Genomic DNA, 14465 nt, shown 5'->3' on the forward strand with positions numbered 1-14465 from the left:
ACTGCTCTGAAAGAAAGTCCACCGGTAAACGACCGAGGGCCTGGTTTCAGAGCTAGAAGCCCTGGTGCCCACAGGCCTCGCAGGATAAACAGTGTGGCTGGCTCAGGAGAAGTGGGGAGATGGGTACCCCCCACATGGGGCATCCTTGCCCTTCATCCAGGGGCACACAGCACCTTCAGATACTGAAAGAGAAGCCAGAAAGCTGAGTCTCTGGGAGGATTCTCAGACTTAAACACTGGCCCAGTTCTCAAACACTGGGGCAGAACTCATCACACCTGCTGGCCCAGGGCAGGCACCGTCTGTGGGGATGCCAGGCCGGGCAGTGTTGGCTCGTCTCCCTTTTAGAGCGTTGGCAGGGCCTCTGAGAATCACGGGATCCAAACAACTCAATCGAGAGCCAAGAAAACAGGCTCACAGGCCGACAACGCTCGAAGCCAGCGGGGATCCGAGAGCCGGGCCTGCCCCACGTCCATCCTCCATCTTCTGCCCTTCTGCCCACCTCGGCGACCCCCGAACCCCTGCCCCGTCTCTCCATATTCCTTCTGCTTCTCCTCCTGCCCTTCTCTCAGCACCGTCCTGTCAACCTTCATCCCCATCCGCCGATGTCTGCGTTTGTGTCTGTCTCCCTCCCCGTCTCTCGAGGTCCCTGAAGCCTGATCTAACTCCCCTCATCCGCTGCAGCAAGGTCTGACCCACGGTTCCTTGGGAGCAGGTCCAGCGGACGGCTGCAGGTGCCCTCCTGTGTGCCTGGGCAGGGGCTGGGAGGGCAGGGAGCAGGCGAGGACACGCCACTGCCACCCTTTGGAGAGAATTCTCTTCCTAAGAGCACACAATGCCCCTGGCTGTCTGGTGTGACGGAGCAGAGGTGACCGACACCACGACTTAGACTCAGCCAAAGATCACCTGCATCTCAGAACCTTGCTATTGGAAGAAGCAATGTCCTCGGGGCAGCCGGCGCTCACGGGGCCAGGGCCGGGGCCGACCCCCCCACTCAGCCTCACAGCTGCCCCCTGGGACCAGGCAGGTGAGCCAGGGGCCCCGAAAGCTGGCAGGGCACAGCCCTAAGGGCAGAGCCTGGGCAGTCCCCTGCTGACCCACCAGCCCCACTGTCCTCGCTGTCGGAACGTGAGGGCGGGGCCTTACAGTGGGCGGGGCTTCTCCCAGGCCCCACCCTGCCCGCTCCAGCTCCACCCTCTCCAGCTCCGACACAGAAAGGAAGATGCACTCACAGAATGCTCGTCGTGGTCCATGCTCTGGGCCAAAACGGGGCTGAAGGAAATGGGGGACAGGGCCCCCGGCTTCTTGCGCACCGCCCGGATCTGCAGAAGAGCCCGGAACGCTGCGGGGAAGGGATGGGTTCAGGTCAGGTGGGGGCGGCACCCTGAGACCCTGCCGAGTTTCGCTGACCCTGAGGACCACGCACCCTGCAGTGATCCCAGAAGAGGCCCGGGTTAAGGTTAAAGGAGAAAAAAAAAAAGAAGAAGGGAAAGAATATAAGTAGATTCCTCCCCGTAGAAAGCCAGAGGCTCCAGGGAAACATGCCACCTTCTTGGAATCGAATATAAGAATGAATTCCTAAGGACCATGATTCTCAGACACGAGGAGTTTCAGTCAGTCCAATACAGCCGATGAAACAGATGACCACCATTCTATTTTAGTTTTCAGGTGACTGAAGAATTTGTTTTGTGAAAAGTACGGTAGTCATGAAATAATACTTGTTATTGAAAACGAAACAAACGGTTTAATCACAACAAAAGCCTTCAAAATGCCCTGCCTTGGTCTCCTGACTGTATATACAAACAACTGAACGCCTTTAAGCTGGAACGCAATTCACTAAAAACAAAAGTAAATTCAATTGGGAAACAAAGTAAAATGACATGTTATTGATACTGAATGTAAGTTAGGTTTTTGAATATGCTATTCATAGGGCAAAAAGCACTTAGTTACAAAGACCAATTTGCATTAAAAAAAAAACACAAAAAAACAAAAAAACCCCTGGACTTTTTGGGTTTTTTACTAGGCTTCAGGGGACCAGCTTGTAGGATCTCAGTCCCCACCAGGGATTAAACCTGGGTCACAGCAGTGAAAGCCTGCAGCTCTAACCACTAGGCTACCAGGGAACTCCCTGAGCTTTGCTATTTGTAAATCACACTTTCTTTTTCTCTGCCAGGGTTTCCCAAGGCCATGAATATTGATTAACTGCTCTGAAGCATGATTTTAACGTAGCTGTAAACCATCCATCAAAAGAGCTTTACAGTGAACAGTCACTGGCCAAAGAACTAAACACAGCAATAAAAACATGCTTTTACGACCCAAATTTCAAATCTACCAATGCATTGCTTCTGAAAGCAACAATGCACCTGACAGCCCCCTATGACTGGAAAAAAAAAAAAGCCATCCTTTATTTATTCAGAGAGAATGTCCCGCAGCGGCCACATGAGGGCGCCCTCGCTGCCCACACCCAGCATCCACTGGGACCCGGCCAGGACCACAGAGACACCAGCAGGACCCACCCCCTGAGGACGTTCCTTCTCTGCTGGAGGATGGATGTTTTACTCAGAATTCAGCCTGATATGACAACTTCCTCCAGATGCTCCAGGAAACCAAACTAAACTCCATGATCGTTTACACTCAGCACATTTTCCACTTTATTGTCATGTCTTATCAGATGCATTTGAAAAGACCCTGATGCTGGGAAAGATTGACAGCAGAAAAAAGGACAGAGGATGAGATGGTTGGATGCCATCACCAACTCGATGGACATAAGTTTGAATAAGCTCCAGGAGTTGGTGACGGAGGCCTGGCATGCTGCGGTCCATGGGGTCGCAAAGAGTCGGACACGACTAAGCGGCTGAACTGAACTGAACTGCTCCGAGTCTGTCCCACACACTCCTTCAGAAGCTGAGTCGCTGATCGCGTCTGGGCAGCTCCCTGCACACCCTGGCCGCCAGTCCCTCCTGGACCGGGTCTGACCTGCCTGGAGGTGCCGGCCGTGACCACGGGGGCCCTGCCTGTGCCCCCCTCCACCACCCGCCCCACTCACGCAGCCGGCAGATGGGGCAGTTGCTGGCCTGGTAGCGCAGCGTGTCCGCACAGGAGTTGCAGAGGCAGAGGTGGCGGCAGGGCAGGATCAGCGTGTCCCGCAGGTCAGACAGGCACACCACGCACTCGTTGCTGTTGTCGCTGTTCTCCTCGTCTGAGGGCTGCGGGGACACGAGGCACCCAGGGTCAGTGGCTCCTGAGGCCAGAGGTCAGGGGCTATGGGGGCCAAGGGAAGCCCTTGGGGGCAGAGGAAGGTCACCGAGGAGCAGGGCGCCCCCCCATCCACCCCCAAAATCGAGAGGACTCAGTTTCCTGTTCCCCACAATTAAGGGGGTCTGTGCCCCCACACCCGGGCTCTGTGGGCCGCCAGGCTCCCCTCACGGATGTCGCACTGCAAGCTGAGCCACTGCCGTGGGGGGGAAAGGCCAGGGCCACTTGGGCAAGGCATGGGGGCAGGAGCAGGCCCGGCATCCCAGACTGCCCTGACAGCCGGAGCCCAGTGATGGGAAGGAGGCAGCACATTTGCTGGAAAAAGGACAAAACGTCCCACAGACTCTGATAACTCAAGAATGAAGGAAAAGTGATGGAGCCTGGGGTCCTGGGGCCTCCAGGGGAAGGCATGTCAGGGCCCTGGCCAGGATGGGGGACCCAGGCAGGTCACCACCTCCTAGCAGCCAGCGGAGCACGGAGGGCACGTGGCCTGGCCCGCCTGCGGGGTCGCGAGCACGCACCTTGGTCTCCTGGTTGTTCTTGTTCTCGATGCCGTAGATCTCCTGCAGCAAGTAGCTAACCCGGTCCACCTGCAGGGCAGAGCGGCCTCTGGGCACTCGCCCCCACAAGAGCTCCTCTGCAACCCCCGGCCCGACACCCCCTCCCAGGGGCCGGGCTCGGGTCCTGGGGGCAGGCCTGGGCGTCTACTCTGTCCAGCTCACCCCCCACCCCCACCCCCCCCCGCCCCAGCAGGGAGCAGATACTGCTGGAGACGGGCAGGGCGAGGTGCCCACCGGAAGCATGGACACTGGGCTCGCCAGGCCCTGAGCAGCCCGGAGGGCATGGAGCCAAGCTCTACTGGGGCCGGTGACCACACCTTCTGCTCACCTTATCAGGCCCAACCCCACAGGAAAACGACTCCAGACCCTCCTGTCACCCTCCCTGCTCCAAGACGGACCAGAGTCAGGCCTTGAGCTGACTACGTTTCAAAGTGCCCTGAGTTGCTGCATTTCCCACCACAGGGACAACCAAGACCCTCCTGAGAGCCATGGTGTGCCAGTCAGCTCTCCTGAAACCCGTGCCTGGACCACCACTGGGGTCTCCTGCCCTCCAGCCACCTCCAGGCGTTGGCCCTCCCAGGGTTCTCTCAAGCCCTCTCTTAAAAAACTGACCACCGCCAGCCCCGGGCCGTGGCTGACATGTGAGCAGAGGTGCACAAGGACAACCTGATCACCACAGCTCTGGAGAAAGACCCCAGCGGGGCCATGGTTAAACCAGCCTCTAGGCTTGGCTCAGGGGGCCCCGGCCTCTAAATCCTCACAGGACGTACTGAAGCAGGAGACCACCAGGGGTAATTCTTCCTGGGGCTGGAAAATGGAGTTGCTGACTCCAAAGAGAGGCCGTACTGGTCTACAGCTCCCATGGGTTCCAAGAGATTCCATCCTTGCCTTAAATATGGATCAAGTCAATTCAAGTCTTTATTCAACATGGAGGTCATGTCAGCAAGTTGGAAGGATGAAGGAGGAAAACTGCAGTGTTTCTTTCCTAACTTCTTCCTTCCTTCCCTCCCTCCCTCCCTGCTTTCCTTCTGTCCACTCACATGTTCAGCTAACATTTACACAACGCTAAGTTTAAGCTGGACAAGACTCAGGACTACAGTGGTCAATGCAGGTATGTGGTGGGTACGCAGTACACGCAGACACACCCAGTGACTCTGACCCTGACCTTCTGGAGCCCAGGGCCCACTGCAGCCGTGTCACCAGCTAATTCCGCAGCAGCCATGGTGGCCTCGCAGAATAACCCACAGAGACCACAGGGTCACGTGTGTGCACAAGTCTCAAATCAAAAGAGCTCCCAGTGTTCCCTCTGACGGACTTACGATTTGCTTCTGCTTTAAAGGCTTCACGGAGAAGCTGCCGTCCACATGCTGTGGGGGAGAAAGACCCAGACGTTAACCCGGCCGTGCTCAGGCCCACCCTCAGTCAACCCACGTCCCCGGGTGAAAAAAGGACCCCATGAAGACTCAAGAGCCAGGCCAGGGATCCTCAAATCAACCCTCTGACCTGGCTTCGAAACTACTCAGACAATCTTCTAAATATACTGCCACCTGGGTTCCACCCTGATCTACAAAACCCAGCTCTCCCTGGGTAGTTAAGTTCTCCAGTAGGCTCAAGTTCACCACCATCAGCCTAGTCCCGACGATGGTGCCTCCCTAGGGCGAGAAGCAGCACTTGGACAGCAAGAACTAAGACGGGTGGCTCCAGCCCTCAGAAACCTGGTCTAATCGCGAGGACAGCCCGAAGGCGTCACATGCCCGCACCAGCAGGGAAGCCCGACGCTCAGAACCATGAGGACAAGCGGGTTGGGCGGGATCTGGGGAGCCACATTGCTCCGAGCCCACGGTTAATCAATCACAGAACCTGATCTGAGCTCCTGCTCCCCAAACACCCCTTCTGAGTCCACCGAGACCAGCACCCGGACTTTTCTGTAAGCCTGGCAGGTTCTGAGCGAAGTTTCTAGTACACTGCACCCCAAAAATAAGGCCATTTCTCACGGGGCTCTAAAAGCAAAGCACAGAACGGAACGTCTGCCAGCGACTGCCCATCGCCGGCCAGAGCACACAGATGGGGAAACAGTCACCGTCCCTTCCGACCAGGCCAGCCGGGGGAGTGTAGCCGGGGGGCCCAGAGAGGGAGAGGGCTGCCCCTGCCCCTCACTAGAGGGGCCTCAGGCTGGCTGACTGACTCTCCGGGGGCAACAGGAAAGGCCCGGATCACAGGGAGGAGCCCGGCTTACACAGGAGGCTCTCAGGGCTGGACACACAGCTGAGGGAGCCAGGGTCCCACAGGACGTGCAGGTCTGAGCCCAGTGTCCTCGTCGGGTCCTGCTCCTCAGCCACCTGGGCCACAGGCTGATGCTGAAATCTGCCCGGTGCTGGCCGATGTCCACAGGAGGTGGGGGTCGGCCGTGGCCTCTGCAAACGGGCCACGCCCCACGACTTCCAGCACAGCTCTCGGTGAGCAGGCACCCTGTCCCAACACCGCCAAGCCCTCACTCACTGTGTGCATGGATACACAGAACTGCCTGGCCCCCAGGAACAACAGAGCCAGCGAGAGGACCATCCTGAGACCCCGAGACTCCCTCGTGCAGAGTCGGCGGTGAAGGTGACCGTAATACGTACCCCCACCACACACTAAACACGTGAACAGCCAGGGCCTGGACTCAGGTCTGGGTGGGAAGAAAGCGGCAAACACCTAAGCTCAAACACGTGTAACGCCAGTAAGTGAATCCTTCTGTGTAAATGGTCTCTTTCTATGTGGGGCACCCCCAACTCAGGGCCCCCAGGAGGGCGTAAGCCTCACATCTAGGGCCATGCCAGGCAGACAACAGACCCTCGGCCACCCCACCAGCATTCACTGGGCACCTACTGTGTGCAGGACACGACAGTAAAGAGAGGTCAGCAGGGCAGTGAGGAGCAGGACGGGACTTACCTTTTCAAAGGCGGCCAAGAGCACGTGGGCATGGCCGGTCACTTCCACGACTGCCCGGGAGAGAGAAGGGTGGTCAGAGCCGGCCTCCGCCGCCCGAGCCCCAGCCCTGGGCTTCTTCTCTCCAGATGGTGCTTCCCCAGCTCGCAGCCTGCACGTGGAGCCCGCCCCACCGGGGACCCCGCGGCCCACAGCAGCAGGAGGTGGCGGTCGGCACGGTCTGGGTGCTGACGGCCTTTGCAGCTCCCCCGCAGGGTGGACGCCAGGGCCGCTGGCCTGTCTGCCTTGGGCTCCACCCCGGGGGAGCGGGGTCGGCACCGCCCACAGGCAACGGGGCACCTGGAACCCTCAGCCTGCTAAGCCACATGGGCACTGTCTCTGGATTGAACCCCCCCGCCCCCGACGGATGGGGTGAGAAGGTCCTCGTGCCTGGAAAGGGTGTTGAGGGGAGATGCCACTCACCGTCCCCCTCATCCACCACGGCCTGGATGACCACTGGAAACACGCCCCGGTCCAGGTCAAAGTTCAGCTGAGGAGGGAAGGAGGGAACAGTGGTCAGAGAAAGCTGGAGGAGTGGGTGCCCTGAGTGGGGGCGTTGTGGCGGTGGGGCCAAAGCACGCAGACGCCTGTTCTTCTCTGCGGGAAATGGAGTAAAAGGGCGCACCTGTGCTCTGCGCGTAACTTGGGGCCACGGGGCACGTCTGTGCCACCTTTTCCAGAATGTCCTCACCTGCCCTCCCAGCCCCGTGACCTCCACGCTGCCCACGTGCGGCCCCCCCAACCCTGGACAGTCCCGGAAACACAAGCGCTCGCGCCGGCCCCCTGCGGCGGGCGGGCCCTGACACAGCAGCGTTGTCATGGCGCGGCCGCCGCCCAGGGAGGCCCAGCCAGGCCGCACCGTCTCCTGGACCTGCTCACGGACACCGGGCTGTGTGGGCCGGCCTCTGCCTGACCCTGCCCGGTGCACCTCCAGGCACCGGGTGCCATGGCGACCCCGTGTCTAACCTTGGGAAGAACAGCTCCCGCCTGGCCCAGCAGAGACGGACGCAGAGTAGAGGAGCCCGTGTGGCTGTCTGGGCTTGCAGAAGGGGCTCCCCTCAACGTCCCTCCCCTCCAGCTTAAACCCGCCTGCGATCCCCACTGCCCTCCCGCTGCCGAGCACGCTCCACCCACATGTCCACCCGGTGTGGCCCTGCATCTGTGCGCCAGCGGGGCATCACACGGAGCCCGTGGGGCATCACATGAAGCCCGTGGGGCATCACCCAGAGCCGGCGGGGCGTCACACGGAGCCCGCGGGGCAGAGGCACTCAGTGAACGCACCTGCCTCAGGGGGGTGCCCGGCGGGTCCCCAGCTGCAGGGGGGTGGGGGGAGCCAGTGTTGGGATGGGGCAGATAGCACGGCCAGGTTCGGGTCTGGCTCTGCAGTGCGAGCCTCTGGTCCGAGTCCTGACCCAAAGACTGTGAGCTGGGAGGGCAAGCGGGCCACGGCCGGAGGATGGCACGTCCCCGAGCACCCTGGGACACAGGCTGGGACCACACATCTCGCCTAGTGTCAGGCGCCAGCTGAGAGCGTGGTCAGCTCAGCAGGGGCACACCTGTCCTGACGACATGGGACCCGGCACGCAGCCATCCAGCTTTTCATGATCGATGCCAGTAGGTTCCTGATTTTCTTAAGCCAGACTGAGGTGCTTCTGCCACTTATGAACAAAGAAGCCCCAACACAAACCCGGCTTTGAAGGCCCCTGCAGCCTCCCTAGTGCTCCTGTGAGCACTCAGTGCCCAGAGCGCAGGGCAGCGCCCAACATGGGACGTCTGTCCAACAAATGGACCCTGCAAACCCCGAGGGTGACTACACTGGCTGGCCCGGGGCTAAGCCCGAGGACTGGGGCGGTGATGACAGGGCACCTCGACCCCGCCGCCCGAGACATCAGGACCTGGCTGGGGGGGACCCAGGGAGCATGGGCACCCAGAGAGCAAGGACCACCTCCCCTGAAACTCCTGCTCCCCAGAGCTCAGCACGAGCCACGACCCAGAGCCAGAGCCAGGCCTGCAGGGAGAGGACAGAGACACCCGCCCACCCAGAGGGTCTGCGGGAGATTGTTCTTTTCTTAAAATGCTTTTTTGTCGTGCCAAACGGCATGTGGGATCTTAGTTCCCCAACCAGGGATGGAACCCGCACCCCCTGCGGTGGAAGCACAGAGTCTTAACCACTGGACCACCAGGGAAGTCCAGGGAGATGCGGATTTTTAATGCAGGGGGCGAGGCTTTCTTAGGGAAAATGGGGGCCAGGTTAGGAGCTGGAGCAGCAACTAACACCAGAGGCAGTCCTGCTAGACTCTGCTGTCACAGAGGAGCCACCAGACAAGGGTCTGCAAGCCCCAGGCCAGACGGACACGGGGAAACGTGGGAAGGCAAGGGGCTGGGGAGGCGGGGACGTGGCTGTGACTGAAGTAAACGGAGGCCCACGAGGGGCTGGTGGGGAAACTTTGAAGAAGCGCCACCAGCCACAAGGAGACCTATAGGTACCGACTTGGAAAGACCACATCGAGGTGCAGAAATAAAACACAACGACAGGCATGTGTGGCCAGCGGCCACGTGGGAAATCTCCATACCTTCCTCTTAATTTTGTTAACCTAAAATCACTCTAAAAAAGCCTTTAAAAAACAAACTAAAACAAAGATAAATGAAAACACACATCTAAAGACTTGCATGCAAACATTCACGGCAGCATTATTCATGGCAGCCAAAAGGTGGAAGCAACCCACATATCCATCACCAGCCAGTGAATGGAGAAACAAAACAAGGTCGCGTCCATCCAGCAGGACGCTATGCGGGCACACAAAGGGACGCAGGACCGATATATGCCACAACGTGCATACCACGTGGACGAGCCTTGAAGACGTGACACTGAGTGACAGAAGCAGACACCAAAGGTCACATCATGTACAACTGCATTCACAAGAAATGTCCAGGACAGACAAATCCAAAGAGACAGAAAGTGGATGAGTGGATGCTGGGGGCTGGAGGAGGAACGAGGCGGGACTGCTAATGGGCACAGGGTTTCTCTTGGGGGTGACAATCATGTTCTGGAGCCAATAAGGCAGTGACGACGGCCACACAAGTCTGTGAAGGCAGTAAATTCCACCCAACTGTACACAAGCTTCCCAGGCGGCGCTAGTGGTAAAGAGCCAGCCTGCCAATGCAGGAGACGTAAAGAGATGCGAGTTCGATCCCTAGGTCAGGAAGATCCCCTGGAGGAGGGCATGGCCACCCACTCCAGTGTTCTTGTCTGGAGAATCCCATGCACAGAGGAGCCTGGCGGGCTACAGTCCATGGGGTCGCCAAGAGTCAGACACGACTGAAGCGACGTAGCGCACATGAACATTGTTATAATCTTTAAAGAAGCAAACCTGGGGGAAAATGGCTTAAAAAAGGGAGGACGGCAGGGCCCTGATGCCACGGTGCTCGCAGCCGAGGGCACGTCTGGCTGCGTCTGGAGGCACCGTGTGTCGCTACTGCGGCGGGGCGCTGCTGACCCCCGGCTAGCGGGGCCCGGAGCGGAGTCCCCACCAGAACCCAAACGTCAACAGCACCGAGGCCGAGAAACCCCGGCACAAAGGAGAAGCCCGGGTTTGGTGCCAGAGTACCTGTCACGTCCCTAACACCTGCCAACGCCCCCTTCCACGCCCTCAGCAGGCAAGGACGTCACGCCAGGACGTGACAGCATGGCTCTGTTCCCCATACAGCCTAACTTCTGGAACCTTCTATTTATGGCAGAGCTGAGCCGTTTCCCAGCTACAGTGATGATGATGAAATTTCCACTTAAAAATAATACACGTAACAGAAGGAGGCATGGACGTGACTGCGAGCAGGTGCAGGGCTTCCCTCCAGGTGATGAGAATGTCCCAGAACTGCCCCACGGTCATGCCCTGTGAACCGTCTGTCACTGACGTAAGCCTATGCTGTGTGGATTTTATCATGGTAAAAAATGTGTGCCAAGAGCCCTGCCTGGCGGTCCAGCAGTTAAGACTCTGCACTTCCAATGGAGGGGACACAGGTTCGATCCCTGGTCAGGAAACCAAGATCCCACATGCTGCACAGCGTGACCAAAGCAAACAAACAAAAACCCACATGTAAGAAAAATTGAGCCGATTTCAGGAACGTGTTAGCTGAGACAATGATCAGAAAAGGAGAGATGAGGGCAGAGTCCCAGGATAGCAGCGCTGGACAGGCCGAGTGTCCACGCCTTGGACCCGCCAGGCCACACGTTGACAGGCCAGGGATGTGGTTTTCCGACGCCTCGAGAGAGGAAAAGGGGGCGGCCCCGGGGAGCACTCAAGGCCGGCTTGGCATGCAGCCTCTCACCGCCGCAACCATCCGGTCCCGCCAACACCCACAGCCTCTCACCGCCACAACCTTCCGGTCCCGCCAACGCCCAGACCGACCGTGCTCCACGGTCCAGGCACCCGGCGGGGTCCAGACCCCGGTAAGCAGCCACAGCTGACGCTTACCGACCACTGAGGAATCTGAGCAACAGGCCACTGCACTGGGCCCCCTCCCAGGGCAGGAATGCGGGGCCCAGCCGGGAGGCTTGTTACCTCGTCGTCCTTCCACTCCGAAAAGTCGATCTTGAAGGAGGGCAGCGAGAACTGCTGGCTCACACCGCGCTTGTAGTGGACGGTCTCCGACTGCAGGGCCGGGCTCTTGGGGCTGTACCTGAAGGGGCCGCATGAGAAAGGACGGTGAGACGCGCTGCCCGGCCCCGAGCCCACACCTGCCGCCTTCCCAGGCCGGGCTGCACCTCTGCAGGCAGCTTTCATGGTCTGTGTGCTTTTCTGAATGAATGGGGGACAAAAGTACACAGTGACCCCCGTCCCCGCCTCACGCTTGCTCTGAGCCACCTGCTTCTCTGCTCTGTCTGCCACTGGGGATGTCAAGGCATAATCACACCTGTAGGTGCAGGGACTATTTTTTAACACTCAGGCTGCAGTCCACCTGCACTCTACTCATGTGCCCGAGGCTGTCCCACAGATATCACAGACGCAGATGCCGTGTGCTCAGGACCCTGCGTGGGCTCCACCGCTGTTCTACTCTGATTGACAGGATCAGACCCCCGCTGGTGGACACCGGGAGTCACCAGCATCTTACTATTCCAACATCTTGACCATGTGTGCAAGCACTTTCCCCAGATAAACTCCCAGGAAAGGAACAGCCGGCTCAGGCAGCACACACTCTTCCCATCCTAATAGAACCCTGGCTTCCCCCTCTGCAGGGGTCCCACACATGACCCTCACCTGCCTCCCTCCGCCCCACCCACAGCTGCGGTCCCCAGGGCCTCGCTCCATCTCCATGACAAAGGACACTCTCAAGGGTCTCGGTGCATCTGCTCTGACACTGGCCCTGGGGTGGGGGCGGGGCGGGGAGGCTGCTGTTATGTGATCAGGGACTCAAAGGTAGGCTGTCAGCACTGACCACTCTGCCCCCGACCACATCGGCCTCCGAGGGGACTCCTCCAGCAGGACGGGGGTGGGTATGTGTCTGCTGGCCCTGCCGCCTGGAGGCAGCGCTGCTGAAGTTGCAGACTTTGGACTCTCGGGGCCAGCAGGACCCTTATTTCAAATAAAACCTCTGACAGCTCAAGCACAGGACACAGAGCAGAGCGCCTGGGCCTGGAACTGCGGGGGGACTCACGCAGCAGTCCCGTTCATGAACTCCTCCACCGCCTGGCAGTAGACGGTGATGGCCACCCGGGCGTCAGCGTCGAAGGTGAACTCCAGGCTGTAGAGGACGCGGGGCTTCTCGCCGTCCTCAGTGGGGCTGTCAGCACCATCCTTATACCTGTGGGGGACGCAGAGGGACAGGGCAGGTGAGCGGCCACACCTCTGGGGCATCCCCACCCTGCAGGGGACAGGACTCCCCTTCCCCGGGGGCCCCGGAGGCAGGGGCCTGGCTGCGCCCACCTTTCAGGGAACGTGGAGGCCATGCTGGGTTTGGACGACGAGGCCCAGCGTCACAGGGTCCCCCTTCCCTTGCCTCCTGCCCCAGAAAGGGAAGCTGATGCATCCTCGTGGTTTGGGGACGGCCCAGGCGTCTCTGGTCTCCCAGGTTGGAGGCAGTTTCTAAGCCCCCTGAGATCCGGGCTGCACTGCCCAGGGCAGTGGGGGTGTCCTGTGAGCTGTGGGGTGCTGAGCAGCAACCCCGATTCCTGCTTGCCAGGGGGCCAGCAGGACCGCCCCCCACCAGCCCCAGTTGTGACAACCAAGACTGTGCCCAGACCTGGCCCACAGCCCTGGGGCACAGTGGCCAGCTGAGACTCTGGGTTACAGGCTGCAGCGCCCCAGGCTGAACCTGGTGGCCTCGCCCCATCCTCAGCCGGGGCAGCTCTGGATTCCAGGCCTGATTCTGCACGCGGGTGGGCGGGCCGGGAACCACTCTCTCCCAGACATAGGGCACCCCTGGGGTCGGGCGGGGTGGGGGGGCCCACCTCACAAGCCGGAGGGAGTCTTTGCGGATGTTCACCAGGCTCCTCAGCGTCTTCACGGGCTCGTGGGGCGCAGGTGTGACGTAAGGGAACTAGGAGGGAAAGGGAATTGCAGGGGAGTCCAGGGCTCAGCAGAGGACAGAAAACAGGGCTTCATCGAGGCGACGGCCAGCCCTGCCTGGTCACCCCTGGGCCCTCACGCTGACCACAGGACAGCGCCACCCTCATCCGCATCTGACGAAACCACAGGGGACACGGCCAGCACGGGGCACAGCTGGAACCAGAACCACCCCGAGGTGTCTGGGTCCCCAGTTCCAGGAAGGACCCTCCACTGAGTCCCCCAGGCAGAGGTTAGGGCTGGGGCCAGGACAATGGTCAGTACAGATTCTGGTGGGGACACGTGCTCTCTCTCTCTCTCTCTCACACACACACACACACACACACACACGTGCTGTAAGACTGGCAGTCTCTGGAAGGCGTGGGAGTGAGGTCAGTCTTGGTGACAATACACTGAGTCTTGGGAAATGCTGTCACTGGGAGGTCAGGTAAAAGGCACCCAGCATTTCTGCATTAGCGCAGGTGATGCTACGGTGGTCTCGAGATGAAAGTCATACGAGAACGGGTCTGCAGGAGGCCTGCGGGCCAGGCCCTGGGTCAGAGCTGAGGCTGCAGACACAGAGGCAGGTCCTGCCTGCTGTCATGGATGCGGGGGGCGGGGGTGGGCAGCTCAGCAGGGCGTGGAGGCCTGCCGGCTCTGTGAGTGGGGGGCCGGCGCTCCGGGTCCCGGGCCCTCGCCCCCCATCAGTTAAAAGAATCAAGATTCTGTGTCAACCAAAGGCGGCTCCACGGCTAAACAGCCCACAACTCAGCAGCCTTAGGGGCTGAGTCACGACTCCTGAGAGAGGGCCCCACCGCCTGACCCCTCGCTGGTACTGGGGACCATCATCTCAGGACGCAAACCCAAGGGCAGGTCCCTGCTCAGCAACCCCCCACAGCCCTCATTCTCTCACTTTCTACTCTCCATCCACTGAACACTCCCTTCTTTATCGTCTGCACCCCTTCTGCTAAACGGGGCAGGGTCTGTCCCCTGCCTCCAGCCCCTGGGAGAGTCCTGGGCACATGGCAGGTGCCCAAGGGCGGAGAAGGAAGGGACAACAGCGTGAGAAGTCATTTCTCTGGGGGCTCGTGGGGGACTTGCAGAAATGGTGCTGGCCATCTTTCTGCGTTTCTGTTTGGGTCTTGTC

The 14465-nt window shown here is 59.8% G+C and overlaps 1 protein-coding gene across 8 annotated transcripts in view; it reads right to left on the minus strand.

The window, feature by feature from the left end:
• Window positions 1-14465, minus strand: part of MGRN1 (mahogunin ring finger 1) — a 36874-nt gene that overhangs the window by 8890 nt on the left and 13519 nt on the right. For all 8 annotated transcript variants that reach the window (XM_044935882.2, XM_025274712.3, XM_025274714.3 and 5 more), the window contains exons 3-11: window positions 13225-13313; window positions 12432-12578; window positions 11339-11456; window positions 7203-7269; window positions 6744-6793; window positions 5132-5179; window positions 3774-3842; window positions 3044-3203; window positions 1230-1339 (exon numbers count right to left, since the gene is read on the minus strand). In XM_044935882.2, the coding sequence (XP_044791817.2) occupies window positions 1230-1339; window positions 3044-3203; window positions 3774-3842; window positions 5132-5179; window positions 6744-6793; window positions 7203-7269; window positions 11339-11456; window positions 12432-12578; window positions 13225-13313 (858 nt within the window). The remainder of the gene's footprint in view (window positions 1-1229; window positions 1340-3043; window positions 3204-3773; window positions 3843-5131; window positions 5180-6743; window positions 6794-7202; window positions 7270-11338; window positions 11457-12431; window positions 12579-13224; window positions 13314-14465) is intronic.

The sequence above is a fragment of the Bubalus bubalis genome, chromosome 24 (assembly GCF_019923935.1).
Source record: "Bubalus bubalis isolate 160015118507 breed Murrah chromosome 24, NDDB_SH_1, whole genome shotgun sequence".
Classification (NCBI taxonomy): Eukaryota; Metazoa; Chordata; class Mammalia; order Artiodactyla; family Bovidae; genus Bubalus; species Bubalus bubalis.